Source organism: Thunnus maccoyii, chromosome 3 (assembly GCF_910596095.1).
Source record: "Thunnus maccoyii chromosome 3, fThuMac1.1, whole genome shotgun sequence".
Lineage (NCBI taxonomy): Eukaryota > Metazoa > Chordata > Actinopteri > Scombriformes > Scombridae > Thunnus > Thunnus maccoyii.
The window spans coordinates 3,767,868-3,785,555 of NC_056535.1; the positions used below are offsets into that span (position 1 = coordinate 3,767,868).

General features: G+C 38.1%; 1 protein-coding gene across 3 annotated transcripts in view; it reads left to right on the forward strand.

Moving 5' to 3' along the window:
* phf2 (PHD finger protein 2) overlaps positions 1-17,688 on the forward strand; it is a 43,408-nt gene that overhangs the window by 1,364 nt on the left and 24,356 nt on the right. For all 3 annotated transcript variants that reach the window (XM_042407022.1, XM_042407020.1, XM_042407019.1), the window contains exons 2-4: positions 14,620-14,705; positions 14,938-15,052; positions 15,517-15,677. In XM_042407022.1, coding sequence (XP_042262956.1) covers positions 14,620-14,705; positions 14,938-15,052; positions 15,517-15,677 — 362 coding nt within the window. The remainder of the gene's footprint in view (positions 1-14,619; positions 14,706-14,937; positions 15,053-15,516; positions 15,678-17,688) is intronic.

The window sequence follows — 17,688 nt, forward strand, 5'->3', positions numbered from 1 at the left end:
GATGTCTTCTTGGGGACAGATCATTTTGTTAATCGTGTTTGGTTTGGTGAACAAGCCCTTCAGAGCAACCAACAGTATTTACGCGCCTGAACGTTAACCCTTTAATGCTCCCCCCCCTGGTTGCCTGGGCTGTATGGAGCCTCATCACATTATGTAGTGCTGAATTAAATGCTGGGGATAAGCCATGACCTCCAGTCACGCATCAGCCTAAACCAAACAACCGACAATATGTAAAAAAAGAACCGTCATATATTCTCTTCTTCTCTAACATCAGCTTGATGCTCCTTACTGTGTCGTACAATAGGAAATTCTATGAATTTAAATCTTAAAGGTTTGCCCCCTTTTAAAAATTGAGAAACTATGTTGTAAAGAAAGTATGTTAAAGTGGATTTGCTCATAAGTTCCTGCTTACAACAAAATACAATGTTTCAGGCTCCTGAGCTGGACCACCATAAAGGGACTAATAGTGTGGATTAAATCAAATTGCAAATTTTAACTAATTACAGGAGCAAGTTAAGTGAGACTCGGTGTGAAATTTGACATCAGAATGAGCTGATAAAGAAATAACAGATAAATAACAGCATTATTAAAGCTGTGTGTAATATTTGAATGCACCAACATTATATTATGTTATCGCGGGAACAATATCTACCATACTCAATACAGAGATGTAGCCAGCTCACAGTATGTTATGGTACTATTGGTCCTATATGTCATTAGCTTACTTATGATAACTTACATTGTGTCATCAGATGATGTTGTGTAGTGGCAACATGAAAAGCAAGAATTGAACTCTGGGTAATCCTTCATACAGTATGATGTACATGAGATCAGCTATCCTCTGCTGTCATGAGCTGGAGATATTTGTCTTGGAAGTGGCAAAAGGTTGCACTTTATGGTACACTGTTATCTGTAATACACATCCATTTGGCAAGAGGAAGTAATTACTGGAAATTATATTGCCAAGCTGTAAACTACCAGGTGGATAATCTTGTGTGTTGTATGGAACCAGAGCAGGTATGTTGATGATTAGATTAGCTACTTATAATGAGGTGTAATAACACTAGTGGTAACACCACATGTGTGTTGTATGGTTAGTGAGTGTGTAGCACTCGTGTTAAGTCAATTCACAGTTAAAGTAAAAGATATTTTGGGAAATACGATTATTTGCTGTCATAGAGAGCCAGATGAGAACACTGGTATCACTTTCTGTGTGCGTCCAGTGTAAACATAGTTAGACGTGTTCACAAAAATGGGGAAACACCTAACCCAGCTCCATCATAACTGAAAAACTACACTTTTTTACTTACACCTCACAACATGATAGCTAGCAGGCTACTCGCCAACACAGCCAAGAGTCACCTTGGCCTTGTTCGAGTGTTCAGGAGAGGGCTTCTGAGACGCTGCCTGCAGTTATTGCGCCCAGCTGTTGTTGATCAGGAAATAGTTCAAACACTAACTTCTCCTAAAACCACAATATCTTGTTTTTACTGTACATTTCTGTTTCCCATGTTGAATGAATAAGGCCCAACATGGATGTAAGTCAGTGGTAGGCAAACAGTGGCCCGTAGGCCAAATCTGGCCCTCCAACTAAAGCTGAAGTTTTCCCTTTTATAGATGACATCAAATCTTTTACATGACTCTTTATAAATCTACAGAATATAATGATGTAAACACAAGGCTCATCTTAATCCCAATGAATATGACCTTGTAACATCTTATAAACTTACTAGATGAATAATAATAACAGGTAAATAACATAATTTGACCGATCGGAGCCGAACAGATTTGTGTCAGTAACAGCACTTTGAAGTGATGAAGTGGCCCACTGTTTATTGTGTGTGGATAAGTTATCAATTATATTTCTATTCTCATAGTGTAACACAGAGGATATGTTTATGAGTCATTTTTTGCCAGATGAGTATTAAATTAACATAAGCTGCTGTCACTCTATTAGCCCTCACTTACAGTTGCTCTCAGATACAACCAACGACAAACTGTTTTATAGACCAATTCTATTCTTGAAATGACATAAAGAGATAAAGAAACAAAATATAATAACCACTTGTCTCTGTTTGACCCTTTTTGATAGAAGCCAGCAGCTGTTTTCAGCAAACATGCTATATGTACTGTATGCTAACTGCACAGCACAACATGCAGTTAGGGGCTAAGCTAGCTGGTGAAGGCAGTCAAACATATAGCAGCTAAAGACAGATAATTGTTTCCTCAGGGGTTGGTGGAGACCAAACCAGAGCTAAAAGGAGAACGAATATTGGACTTAAAATAATATTTAAAACTTATAATAATAATAATGATAATAATGCAGCTAGCAGTTTCCTGCTGCTTTTTGGTATTAAGCTAGGCTAAAATAATTACCTGGCAATTAGCTGACATGATTATCTTCTACATAGCAAGTATTTACTGTACTGAAAGATAAAAACCTTAGCTTCAGCTGAACCCGCTGCTTCTCATCTTGATCATTTGCCATCAGTGTCACACTTCACTCTTGACAGATCACCAGTTCCTTTCAAATCAGTCTTTCCGTCTTGAGTTTTGTCAACGACATTCATTAACCAGTTCCAGGGGTGAAAGCAGGTCTTACCACTGAATTTTGTCTTTGCCTAAATATCTTGCGTGCCCTACAGCGGTCTGCTCTCTGTTAGACAGCATTCACTGTCACTTATTGTTAAAAGCAAGAAGGAAGAATTTGCCCTGCCCACCAGGTAATGTCATATCATGTCTAAGTACACTTTCAGACATATTCAAATGTCTGAAAGTGTACTTAGTACTTTACATTTATGCATTCAGAAATAGTGGACTGTAACTGTGTCTGCTAATATTTGATTGACTCCAAACCTTTTGTTCTGCTCTACCTGCTGTGCTATGTATACTGAATGAACTATAAATAAACGTATGACAGCAGAAATTGCAGTTAAAAATTTGGAAAGATGACATTAGAAAAGAGCGTGGGTGGATACCATGGAAAAGGGAGAAACAGCAATGATGACATACAGTATAATATGCATGCTGGAAAAACCTTATGGGAGCTGCAGTTGCTTGCAAATTAATTGCGGACTAACTTTGTCATAATCAAAAAAAGTTTCAACTTCTAATACCAAATGCTGTTGTAGATGATGATCACTTAGATTATGAGTAATAAACCCCAGGAACATGTTCCATGCTTTTAGAAAGACAGATGAAAGAAACCCTTAAAGAGAGATTATGTTGAGTTACAGAAGCCAGTAGACCAACAGCTAGCATAGAAGTGACCTCAGCACTTCAGCTCTCTATGTTTTCACCTTTTAAAGTTGTAGTGGCCAATGTGTTAGCAAAGAGTTGTCTACTTACACCTCCAGCAGCAAAGCAAGATTACCATCCTATTAAAGTTGTGTCTCTGACCATCAGACTAGTGGAATTTCATTATTCACAAGTCTTTTATGTGTGCTTTGGTCTCTAGTAGGGATCCAGGGATTGTCTCATCTACTGTGTAAGAGACAGTATCAGATGTATGCCATTGTCCAAGTTTATTTTGTAGTGCAGCATCTGCTTCAGCGGATTGGACTCATTACTGCCCCCAATGGCTGATTTAGGAACACACATACTGCAACTACTGTTGGCTCTGGTAATTGAGCAATTGCAATGGGCAATGGTAATTTCCATACAAGTGTGGTCAAAATAGTGTACAGTGGGTTTATTAGAGCTTGCTTGCTGAAAACAGCTGCCTTCTTTTGGTGAGGCCAATTACGCTGAACCAAAATCGTAAATGTGCTGTTAAACCGAAACAATGAGCTAAAAAGTCTAAAAAGCTCTGTAGAGTTGGATGACTATTGTCTGTGGGTTTGTCACTATTAAATGCCAATATGGCGTTGCGGATTTGGCTTATCTACCTTATTGCCAGCAATGAGAGAAAAGAGTGATAAATATTAAACATGTCCTCCACTTTTACCAGTGTTTTGATGCTTTCTCCCATCTAAACTGCCAAGTGTATTTAATTCTTTCATCACCGAAAGACAAAACTCCATTTCTTCATTGCTCCAGAAGTGAGACGCTCTCGTTGCGGCCATTGTTTGTGTTTCTGTTTCATCACTTGACTGAAGCTGCACCTGGCAGGTAGTCAGCAGCAGTCAGAAACCGATATAAGATACACATGCAACAGTATCCCGGTTTCTGTCGGAGTACTCCAGCTAGAATAATCAGGTTTCTTAAAACCGGGATAAGGGCTTATCCAGGTTTCTGAAATTGGGATATGATGTTTACATGTGTAAACACAAAAATGGGATACTTCAAAAACCTGATAATAACCGGGATGCTCAAGTCCATGTAAAAGCAGTCAATGAATCCATCAAGACATCAATACAGCTTTTTTTAGAGCAAGTACCCTGGCCTTGGTTGGCCAAACAGTGAGGGTGCCTGTAAAATAAAATTCTGTCATACACTTCCAACTACTTATTCAGAAATATCAACATTTTATTAAAACCCCAACAGTCTTCTCATGTTGGCCCACTAGCTTTTTGTGAAATCCTATTTCCTTTGCAATTCTATTCTAAAAGAAAACAGTAACTTCCAGGGACAGACCAAAATAAAACTTGAAAGATGACCAAAGAGCTGTAACAGACACATTAAATAGGCTCAAATGGAAGACTGATTGGTTCACACCTGGCATTAACATGTGTCTTGGGTGATCTAATCACAATTGGACAGTTCTAATTACAGGTGTGAACGCACCCAAGACGCACTGAGGATGCATTGAGATCCGATCCTTCATACCACATTCGGAAGTGGTCTGGGCTGCATGTGGCTACATTCTTTTAGCAGTGTGAATGCAGTGTGTCCTGGGCCACATTGAAGGACCGCCTTCTCAATTGACGTCCTCTATTTTCTGGCAGACTAGGCACAGGAAGGGTATTGCTGACTCCCTCCATCCAAAGCTTTAACTTGTTTAATAGCAGGATAAATACATCCTTTTGTTTTTCTGTTTTTCATGTGAATTAAAAAAACAAAACAATATCCACTTCCCATTTTTCTGACCCGTTTTCGTCTTCAAATCAGCAATTGGAATAGAAATTAAACTAAAACCAGAAAAGAACTTGTTTTTCGCTCTGTCTAAAAAAAATATTTCCAAGGCTAAACGTTAAGTTTTGTTTCCCCTGGATAGTTTCCTCTATCCTGTCAAGTTAACTACAGTTTTTAGTTTTGCAGTGCTGCTCGACATAATGAGCTCAGGATTTATCAGGAGGATGGCTGCTTTACTCCAAACAATTTCACAGTATGAACCTGGACTGTGTGTGTGTAACAGCTGACCTTTTGGATGTGTAGAAGAACACAGAACATTAATTAATATTAGATCCTGAAATAAATGTATGAAGAATCAGTGAAGTTCTGCTGCTGTGTCTGGTGCGTAAATGCAGTGTCTCTCTCACAGTATGGAGAGGCAGTAGCGGGGGGATCGCTGCATGTAACTCCATATTTGTTATATATATATGTTCAGACGTGGCGCTAGAGCAAATCAATAGGAGGAGCATTTGATTTTCGTGAGGGGGCACAATGCATTGTATATTCGTTTATCCTGTTAGCAAACAAGTTGAACACAGCTTTGGACTTAGGTTACACAGACGCCTGGTCCTCTCACCAGTTAAAAACAACAATGAATTTGGCTTTTGCAAATGGAAATGATGCAAGAGTTTATTTGCATATTTATTAGCGGCTAAGTGAGATCAGATCACAAGTGGTCACCCAAGACACATGTGGAGACGAATGCATCAGGTACAGGGCCATTGTTTACAGTGTTTTACTGATTTTTACTAGAGAATACCCAAATATTTTACAATAAGCAGACTGATTTATTCAAATGGATTTGGAGCCAAACATTCCTGCTGTAAGATGTTAAATTAAAAAAATCAAATTTCACTCATCTTTAATAAAAAAAAACAACCCCCCATAAATTCCCTGATTTTTATGAAGTAAACTGAAACTAAAACAATGAACCCTAATTACATCACCATCACTTATGTAATACTAGGCACAAGTCAATATGAATATGACACAGTACAAATCATGAGGAACTGTTGATATAAACATGGCCCGCTATAAATGTCGATGTGTGTCAAGGATAGAAAATATGATGTTTTTCACTTTTCACTTCTGACAGTCAGTGGAGACACTGTTCTTCTTGGCCTTGAACTATCACACTCACTGGACACAGCATCAATTTCTAAATATAGAAAACACCATAAATGGAGGTGCACATTTATTTTATCTCAATTTTAATTTGGTTGATCATATCCAAGATTATCGTGGTACAATGTTGGACCCTTCCTGTTGCAGAAAGCTTCATACTATATGGCAGTACTTGATTCCAGAAGTAATATGCTTATACAGCCATTTCCTTCCATTTTCTGTTTCTCTGCAGTCTACGATTCACCTCTATGGACTATCCTGGTGACAGATAGATATATAGCCACTTTAGTTACACAGATACATATTTGCACAATACACACAGCACATATAAGGCAACATTTGGCACGGACACTGAACGGGGTATAAAATATAATTAACATGTAAATTGTTTGCACAACTTCATGTAATCAAGAGATTTATAGCACGGAATATTACAAATAACATGCAGGTTGTTCCTGTTTGTCAAAAGTACTTATGAATCTGTCTTGACTTGAAGTCCATAAAGCAGTGGACTTCAAGTGGATTAGCTGGAGACAGACTGTGTGTGTGTTTGGGGGGGACGTGGCACATACTGTGCAATAATCAAATAAATTATAGCCTTACACTATAAATTATAAATTACAGCCTTACACTATAAAAATGAAATTGCTTATATGTTGTTAACTTTCTTCCAACTTGCTGTTATTAATTAATTATGTCTTTATCACATTTCGCTATCATAAGGTTGTTATTCTAATTAATTATTATGCTATTGAGAGACAAAGGCAAAATTGTACTTCAAGGTATTTCCTTTTTATTGAAATAAATTGAAATAAATAAATCAAAGTGAAATTGGTTGCTCATGAAAAGAAAAAAGAAATAAGGCCTTTGTCATTGTAGACCTTTACATGAAGTCTTAAGTAATTAACTGCATTGCTTGTGTTGCCTTAGGATTAACATGAACAAAAAGAATGTAGGCCTAGCAATAAAGAAAATCAAACCTTCACTTTCAGTGCGCATGATCAAACTAAATAAAGAACCATATCCGGTCAAAGCAAAAGCATTAATTAGAACCTAACAAAAATAGCATCTGTGGTCTAACCTTTAACACAAACTAGCATACCTGGAGCTTTGACTGATATGAGCATATTAGTGCTGAACCCACTTTAGGTTGTGTGACAGAAAGACCAACGTGTCCAAATTCTTTGGCAACAAGGAATTTCTTGATTTGCTTACAATAAATCCAGCTTTCAAAAAAATGCGCTCCAAACAGGTTGAAGTGGCAGGGATGCAAAGGAAACAGTTGCCAGCTGTGGATAATGGTCCGTATATCGTCTCCACCGCTCAAGAGGGCTGGAATCTGTCTCTGACCTGTCTTTTAAAAAGTCCTCCAGTTCCTTCTTTGCAGTGACAGTCACTTCTCTGTCAGATGCTTCTCCATTGTCATCCATGGACAGGAGGAACTCTATTTCTCGCTCTTTGTAAGTTTTAGCCCTCTTTTTTGGTGCAGCTGATGCAATACCTCCTTCATCCTCATCAAATTGATGCTCCCTCTTGCTCATATATGACCAAGTGTTCAGTCAATGTGGTCACCTCCATGTACACCAGTTCCTTTCCCTCGTCGGATAGCCAATTTAATTCCTTGAAGCAGGAGTGAATGGCTGCGCTGAGGATACTAGCTTCATTCATGTCTGACACTCGCCACCTCCTTTCAATTTCCTCTGCCAGTTTACTTTTCAGAGCTTTGGTGGTGCTGCTGTCATCCTCTTGCGCTCTAAGATTCCTTCTTTTGACATTTGTTAGCACTGACTGCTGCAAGGACACATTTTCTTCTCGTGACAAGAGTTCAGTCAGGGTGATAAAAGGCTTAAGGATGGCAACAGTTTCCTCTGCTATGGCCCACTGGGCTGTTGTCAGGTCCAGTGTAAGATCAGCTCCTCTGGTGACATTTGGGTCAGACAGGACAGCTGAAATGGGCCACCTTTGCTTACAAAGACACTAAACACAGCATAAAGCAGTTCCAATGTGTTGGGACATCTTGAATGAGTTTGTGCTCTGAGACTTGCTGTATTTTCTGCTTTTCTTTTAATGCAGCAGTTGCTTTGGCACTTTTTCACAGTAAGGCATACAGGATTGTGTTTAAGTGTCGCTTTGATGCAAAGCTGGAGTGTGTGTCCAGCACAGTGCATGACTGTTCCCCACGACTCCTCTTGCTGCAGCATCTCGGCGCACAGGACCATGTTCGCTGCATTGCTGTGCAGAATATGTCCCAGCCACCTCTCTGAGTCTTTATGCAATATTCTCTGCTGTGTGAGTCTTCTCCATGGACTTGGTGTCCAACACATAGCTCTTAATTTCTCAGTTGCTGTTTATCCAATGAGCTGTCACCGTCATGTACTCTTTCATTTGTTGACCGGTCCACATGTCTGTTAAACGGAGTGCGGAACACTTCTTGATGTCGCTACATATTTTGTCCTGCATGTCATTATGCCAAGCTGTCAGCGCACAGGTGATAATCTCTAAGGCAAAGTGTACCCTGGCTCCAGCGTATTCATAAACTGTCCTTCCCCTTCCACAATATTGATAGGCCTCATGTCTTCAGCAATGAATGAGACTACAGCATCAGTTAAGGCTCGCTTTCGGTTATCTGTAATGGGCTTCTTCATCATTGAATCAAGTGTCTTTTGTGAGGTGCCAGTGGTTTCAGTCGATGCACCTACAATAACAGATAACAATTAGCCATGGTTGGTAACATTAAGCTAGGCTGTTAGCAAGTCGTGCCAACATTAGCCATAATTGGAAAACAAATAATACGTGGCGTGTACAACTGAGAAGCTACTTGAGTTATTCAGGTGATTTGACAAACTCATAGATTTGTGATATGGCAGTTTCTTTTGGCATATCTGGCACTCAGCTATTTAGGGGTCATCTTCACAAATTTTGAAATTATTCCAGATGCTTGACTTTTTGGACATCTTGCCAAACTAGCTGTAAGTCACATGCTATGATGTTGCATTGGGCACTCAAGTTTTCACAGGTTTCACAAGAGCTAGTATTAAATTGGAAGATACATCTGAAAGTTTTAAATATCCTTGTTTGAGAAGAGCTGATGAATAGTTATTCATAATGATTAATGTTGGGTTATTTCAATAAGCTAATTCTTATTCACTGGGCTAATTCTTATTTTTCAAGGGGTTAAAAGGGGAAAAAAAAGTATTCGAATACTGATTTTGCTGTCTATTACCATGGCAACGATCAACGCATTGAAGCGTTTTGGTCAGCCCCACCTGGCAGCAATGACTGAGAAACAACCTTGTAATCGGTTAGTATAGACATGTGTAATGTATCTGCTGTTTCTGACTAGCAACTAGGGCTGGGTACCAAACTTCAATACTGTTACCAAATTTCGATACCTAGTGGGTGCGGAGTTGTCCGTAACATCTGGCTGTTGCCTCCCAACATAAATGGCAATGGCGGAGGCAGCAGTGGAGGCAGTAGCAGTGTCTACAGCAGCTACATTAGTAACAGGAGGTTGGACCAAAACATGTAACCTGTAGGTAAGCAAGATGAAGCTGTATTAAAATATTGAAGATGATGATTGTTTGACATCAGAACAGTGGTGGTTCGGCGACTGACGAATGGCTGACAACAGCGTCTTGTGAGTCTCAGCTAATGTTAGCTAACATTAGCTGTGTTACATTAAGCATTGGTCACACAGAGACTGCTTTGCTACGTTAGCAGCTGTTCGCAAGCCGCTGAACCACCACTGTTTTCATGTCAAACGATAGGCAATATCATCATCTTCGATATTTTAATATATTTTCGCCTTGTCTTAATGGATTTTATAAAATTGGTATCAAAAAAAGTATTGTTCAGGAACTGGTATGGAAGTCAAGGTATCAGTACCGGTACTGGTATAAAAATTTTTTGAATGATACCTAGCCCTACTAGCAACAAACAATTTCCCTGACACACCTGATAGATTTTATTTCCAGGCAGTAGCTTGTTCTTTTCCACACCACTATTGTGTGCACAATAGTTGACATTACCTGGTGTGTACCAGGTAACAAATTGTTACATATCACTCCTAACTGTCTTTGCGTGCTAGCTAGTAGCTATTTGCTAGCACTACTACAGCTTACTCTTCTCAAATTACTATACAGTGGCTGAAGGGCTTAAGAGTATCCTTATTTTGAAATCTCCTTTATTCATCATTCCTCATTCACTTTTAACTAAATCATTACTACACAGATTCATCCCCCAAGATATGAGTTGTTGATTTTTTGTTTTATTTTCTTTTTAATTTGTCTCTGCTTTTATAGACCAATCAGCTAATATTAGCCCACTTTCCAAAACGGCACAGAGGAAGTTTAGGCTCCACTTTGGCTTGCGAGGCAAGGGTCAAGTGATTGATATACACGCAAACATCACTTTAATTAGTTGGAATTTGTCTTCACCTCTGGTTGGATTTTATATTTAATTTTTACTCATTTGGAAATGCTATAAAACCAGGAGGAAATGTAGCCCCCAATTTAATATATATTGCATTTAGCCAAACATATAGCTGTGATGATGGAGGTTGCTGTGCTAGCACTGCCACTTGCAAGGTAGGCTACACTGTGCTAACTGTTTGGCTGTTTGAGCTATTTCACACTGTTTATTTTTATCACCACTGGCTGTGAGTTTAGCTGAACTTACTGAAAGTGTTGTCTTTTTACTGATTGTCATTGTGAACACAGTTGGGTGGAAGCTTTGTTGGGCCAGTAGCAAAGATAAAACTGTTTCTAACACCTAAAACTATATTGTAGTAATGAGAACCGCATATGCAGAGGTTATGTTTGCATTTTGGAGAGAGGTAGCTATCAGTCTTTACTGAGCCCTGTGGACCACATTTAAATTAAAGTTATAGTATGGCTTTGTGTAAAATCTTAAATCTGCAATTATCAGTCTTTCTGTTTGGGGGACAGAATTCCATAATAAGATAAAAATCACACACGTTTGACCTTGTATAGTTGATATGGCTAATGTGTTAGCAAAGCTTTTAACCAAAACTCGAAAGTTGCAATACGTCAAACTAAAACAATGAGTTAAAAGACACTAATGCACTCTGTAGAGCTGAATGTAACTGAACTGGTAATGATTTTGTTACTACAAGTGAGCACTTTCATGTTACATCTTGTTAACAGGAAACTATTGACATTGCAGTATCATTGGAGGTGAAAGAACACAAAAGTTTCAGGGTATTTAACAGACTAGTTTTACCTTTGTTGTAAAAAGTAGTTAATGTTTTACTAAATAATAAATTTTCAACGACACTTGTGTTGTCCACTTCACCACTTCTCTAGCCAGGTTTTACCTTGTGAGGCACCTGGATTTGTGAGATCACGACATCATGAGATCACACGAGAATCCATCTTGTCAGGCTTCAGGTTTCGCGCTTGTATCCAAACCACCGATGGTTCGGACCAATCAGTGTCATGAATCCAGCTGCCTTGCATGGTAAGATGGTCACAGACTGTGATAGACAGATGGCTCATCCAGTCACATGCCAAGTATTTTTTGAAAGAGCCTGCCCTCTTGCAAACATTTTCCAAGGACAACCTCTCTGATGGTTCTGGCACGTGAGATTAAGCCAAGTTAGGAAGTCTATCAAAAACTCTCACCCTGACCCTCACCTCTTGCATCGTAGCAGTCCTTCTATCGTCTTCCAAAAAGTTCCATCGTTTGTTGTTGTTTGAACTTCTGTGTTATTTTTAGTGTTATAATGTGTTATAATGACCATGCTGGTCCACAGATACTGTATGTGGTTGCACACAAGCCACCTGAATCCAGAAAACTATTTGTTTACAGAGTTGGTATCAATACAGACTTGAATATTTGTTTTATGATGTTTATAGCCAGTCATATTTCATTGCATTTATTATTTATCAGTATTAATTCTTAACTCCTTGCTTAGCTTGACCAGAAGGCAAAAATCTGGGACTGAGTCAAATCAAGTGCTTTAATCTAGGAATTATGTGAGATGCTCAGGAGTGTAATTTTATCCTTTATTTTTATTAGAAATTCATTGGATAGTTGATTGTAGACAAGCAGGAATTACAGTACAGCAAGGTGCAGGATTGTGCTTGCGTATTTGAAAATAGAATCAACTGTATATATACTATATGTGTTGCTGGTAGAGGTATGTTATGTAACAACCCAGAGATATGAGATAACACCATAGTGACATAGATGCATGCACAATAGATAGCAGAAAAGCAGAAGAGCTTGAGATATCCTTAGTAATGGTCACGTTCCAAAACCTGCTGGATCCTACACTTCCTATAATGCAAGTCACTTGTGTCTTGTGCCGCAAGTGTTGCAACCCTAACCTGAGATGACCCTGATGACATCACTATGTTACATATGTGGAAGGAAAAAAATGTAATTATCAGTTTGAACTCAAAATTCCAAGTATGTTGAACATGCTGTTGTCCTCTCAGCTAACACAAAATGGATAAAATTAGTGAGCTAGTTTGAATGGATTATCATGACACCTAATCATTTATAAATTCAATTGCTTTGTGTTAACGTTAGCTAAGTTAAGAATATGTTGGCTATGCGGGTGCATTCGAATCAATGTGAACAGATTACATGATAGTACAAATTTGTTTGAATGAGATTTTCTAAAAATGTAGTAGTGACAGTCTTAATATACACGTTTCTAAACTGTGTTACAGAGTGTATGACAAAGCCTATACATTTAGATCTTTAATAATATAATAGTGATGGACATACATTTCTATGTATTATGTCATAAAATGTTGAAAAGTTATTGTATGATATTTTATCAGTCTCTGTAGAGGAGTAGTCAGTTTCACAACCGCTCGAGGAAGACGTTGCACTGCAGCTCATAACAAGATGAAAGAAGTCAGATGTGTTCAGGGTTTCGACCTGGCTCAGGTTTTCAAAAAAAATGCTGATAAAATCAGTTCTGAAGCCAACAAGACAGTGTCGAGAAGATAATGTTAGTAATCTGATCCTGTGTTGTTTGTTAAGTCTCAGACAGAAATTTGTTAGCAGGATTAGCGTGGAGTTGTGTCACAGCTTCACTGTACTCAAGATGAAATGTTTGTATAATTCTCAGTATTCCTGAAAAAGAACTAACTCCTACGTAAAAACCCGTCTCAACCATGTACGTACATCTACTGTGACATTTAACGGCAGAACACCCGGAGGACACAATTTATCTCAACTTTAACACTTCTCATCTGAAATGTTCTGCTACCTTAAAATTCTTCTTTTGTACAACAAAAATCTTTCAGTAAGAATGTCTTCACTGTCCTCACATAACATATTTAGTACGAATTTAGTTCTCCTCCAAGCCACCAAGTCAAGGATGTCATCAACAGGCATTTTCACTATGTCCGCACACACCCACCCGCTCTTGTGTTTGCCTCCAGTGAAAGCGAGTAGGTTGTGTAGTAAAGCTGTGGAGTTCCCTGGGGAAAAAAATAAAACATTCTGGGAAACTCCCAGTTCATTGAGTTTGGGAGCAGCGGCTCCAAATGGGAGGAATTTGCTTGTGCAAGAGACCATGACAGCTGCTGTTTGAAACAGTGGAACGAGCTGCACGTTCACTGTCATCATGTCGAACAAGGCAAACGCATTGTTTTCACATCAGTCAGCTTGATTGTTTTTGTGTTATCACTTGTCCACAATGCTGCTGCTTTGTTTTTTGCTTTTTTTTAAAAAAATTTTATGTTTCTTTTGTCACTACAAATAGTCAAATGTTGAAATCATTACACCATGAAAGGCCCGAACTGAGTCAAACTGCCTCGTGTTAATTCAACCAGCACTTCCTTTCTCAGCAGCAGCACTGTAAACCTCAGTGTGTAGAGTGGTATTTATAGTCTACTGTCTGTTGTACTTCTTGTGCTGTCCTCCTCTGTCCCTTTGTCCTGTACTCTATGCCCTTTAGCTGTCTTTTAGTATGGACCGTGAATCACTTTTAAAGGACTATTTCAGTGTTTTTTGCGCACTTACTACAATTAACAAACTGTTAAATTGCTCCAGTCTATGCTTGGTTGTAGATTTTTTAACGTGTTTTATCTTCTAGACAGCCACTGTTTTTTAATCTTGTCACCCTGGTACAAAAAAAATCAATTGATATGATGATTGAGATATTTGATGTTTTTTTGGAGTAATTACAAATGTATGACCTTCCCATGATCATTTTTGTAACTGCGACAAAAACGAAAGCAGACATGATGTCACCGTGATTACAGATTAAGAAACTCAGTCAAGTTTCAAGTCTCTTTCGGGAAAGTTGACTTTTGCACTGCAGTTAAACACACCAAAGGCTGGCTGGAAGAAAGAAAAATACACATTCAAAAATCTAACCTGCTATTGTGCATGCTTTGGAAAATAGGTTGTTTAAGGTGGCATTCCTGTACATTAAACGGTGTTGTTGTGTTGTTTCAGCTGTGTTGAAGTGGATGAAGATGACGCTCCAGATATTGATATATATCACTGTCCAAACTGCGAGAAGACCCACGGCAAATCCACATGTACGTAGTAGCCTTGCACTTGCACTGACCTTTGTGCTATCACTTGTCTTAACAAACAAAAGATCGGAAGTGAAACATCCTCTCAACTTCTGTGACCTGAAAGTTTTCAAAACAGATGAAACTGTCAAGGAAATCAACATTTAAGTCTTGAATATGGGTTAAAATTGTTTGTTAAAGTACTTTCTTGCAGTGTGAGGAAATGTTGACTCCCTTTTTTTTTTTTGCTCTTCAGTGAAAAAGAAAAAGAACTGGAGCAAACATGATATGGGACAAAGCACAGATATCAAAGCTGTTCAGAATGGCAGTCAGGTTTTCATAAAGGAGCTTCGCAGTAGGACATTTCCAAGGTAAACACGCATTTTACTATCTTTGAAGAACTCATTATTGAACTGCACAACTGTCTACACCACAAATTGGGTAATAATGTGAGATAAAATGAGAGTACAATCTTCTGTATAATTAAAATAGTTACTTGACACACTCTAATATGAATCACATCTATTAAATTAAGTTTTTAATAAATTATAATTATAATACAAAATAAGTTATAATAAAAATTATTCATATTGATTTTGTCACATGGAATTTCATTAAGGACTCTTGAATATTGCCCTTTTGTCAGTATTACTCCACATTTAAATAATCCCACTAGGGGGCACTGTCTAATAACTTTTCAAGATTTGATCACAGTTTCAAAAGTCATGTAATTTCCTCATTTTATGTAAAGCCAGTTAATTGCTTTTCATTTATCACAGAGCCCTGTCATTCACTGTTGTGTGTGTGTGTGTGTGTGTGTGTGTGTGTGTTCCAGTGCGGATGATGTTGTGGTGAAACTAAGCGGCAGTCAGCTGTCCATGGATTACCTGGAGGAGAACGGCTTCAACGAGCCCATCCTGGTGCAGAAGAAAGACGGTTTGGGCATGTCCATGCCGGCTCCCACCTTCTACATCAGTGATGTGGAGAACTACGTTGGTAAGAGCTGTAATGATCTCACTATTACTGCAATATCTAGTACTACTGCTACTGCACTACTGCTATGACTTATACGACAGTTACTACTACTATTACTGGTACTACATCCATCACTGCTATAAAGTTATAAAATCACTGCTACTGTTACTTCTACTGTAACTACTACCAAAAACAAAAGTTACTACTTAAGTTACTACAATTACTGCAACTACTTCTACAACCACTACTATTACTTTCACTAATGTGACTACTACTGCTATTACTGCTGCAACTACTCACATAACCACTATCCCTAATACTACTCTGAATACTCCTAGTTTTGTTAGTATTACTGCTATATGTATTACTCCTGCTGCCAGTGGAGTACTGCAATGTTTGCTTCTACCACCTGTACTACTATCACAACCACTATTACTGCTGGTACTATTAGTATTACTGGAATTAGCGGGATGTATAAAACTATGGCTACTAATACTAGTGACAGTACTACTAACACTTACCTCTATAACAGCTACTACTACTATTTCTAATACTACTACTACTGCCACTTTAATTATTACTACTGCAACTGTTTCCATAACTACAGCCACTACTGCTGGTACTACCACTATTAGTCCTGTAATAACTAGTACTGCCACTTCTCCTATAACTACCACCCAGACACTACTTTAAATACTATTTGTACTTTTACTATTACAACCACACCTAATTCTTCTGCTGCTGTTAGTGCACTACTGCAACTCCACTACCACTACTATTACTACTGTTACTAAAACTATTACTGCAATTATCATCACTAATACTACTGCTACTGCTACTATTGTACTACAGTACTAGTGTTACCACTGTCTTACTACTTTCACTTATACTATCACCACCTCTACTGCAATTACTACAGTAACTACTACTATCAAGTGGAAGTTTATGGCTGCAACTAATGATTATTTTCATTATCAATTAATCTGCTGTTTATTTCCCTGATCAGTCGATTAATAGTTTGGTCTATATAATGAGAGAAATTAGTGAAACATGACCGTTACAATTTCCCAGATGTCTTGTTATGTCCAACAGTCCAAATCCCAAAGATAATCAGTTTACAATCATGCTTGACAAAGAAAAGCATGAAGACATCACATTGGAGAAGTCGAAAACAGCAAGCTTTTTGCATTTTTGCTTAAAAAATGACTAAAACAAATTCATTAGTAGTTGCCTGTCAATTGACTAATCAACTAATCGTTGCAGCTCTCTAAAACTATCACTACTTCAGCTAATGCTGCTGATACAACCACTAAAAATACTACTAGTACTGTTTCTAGAACTCTAGTACTCCTGTATTATTACAGTAAATCTTTGCAACTTTTACCATTGAGTTCCAGCAGTGGTGAAATGTAGCCAAGTACATTTACTCAAGCACTGTTGATACTTTATTTGAGGATTTCCATGCCACTTTATTTCACTTTGCACTCTGCTATATTTGTTTCACAGCTATAATTACTATTTACTTTTCAAAATGAGACCTTCTACATGTCATGGAGTATTTTTAGTGTGGTATTTCTAATTTTCCTTCCTGTACTCAAGTGCATCTATCACTGCTATAAATACACAACTACTAATTCTAATGCTGCTACCATACTAATGCTATTCATAACAAAATGAATATATCTTTAACTACAAAGCACATCATAGGTAGATTGGGCAGTGTTTAAATAATAAGAGCATGAGCAATGCGAGGGGGGACAACAAATCAAGATGAAATAATACAATAACTTTGAGTAAATGCAAACAAGTCAATGCTAGTACTTTGTATGCAGTGTGTATGCACATCCTTAGTGTACACTGTATTTGATGTATGTGTTTTAGTTGGTGGCCAGCAATACACTTTCATTTCTGTCCTTCAAAGAATCTCAGGGATATTATATGGTAGTGAATGAATTTCAATAGGGGGCGCATCTGTTCTATATTTCCCCTGTGACCTTGTGCTCTGTGATGAGATCAGCTGTATACTGCAACA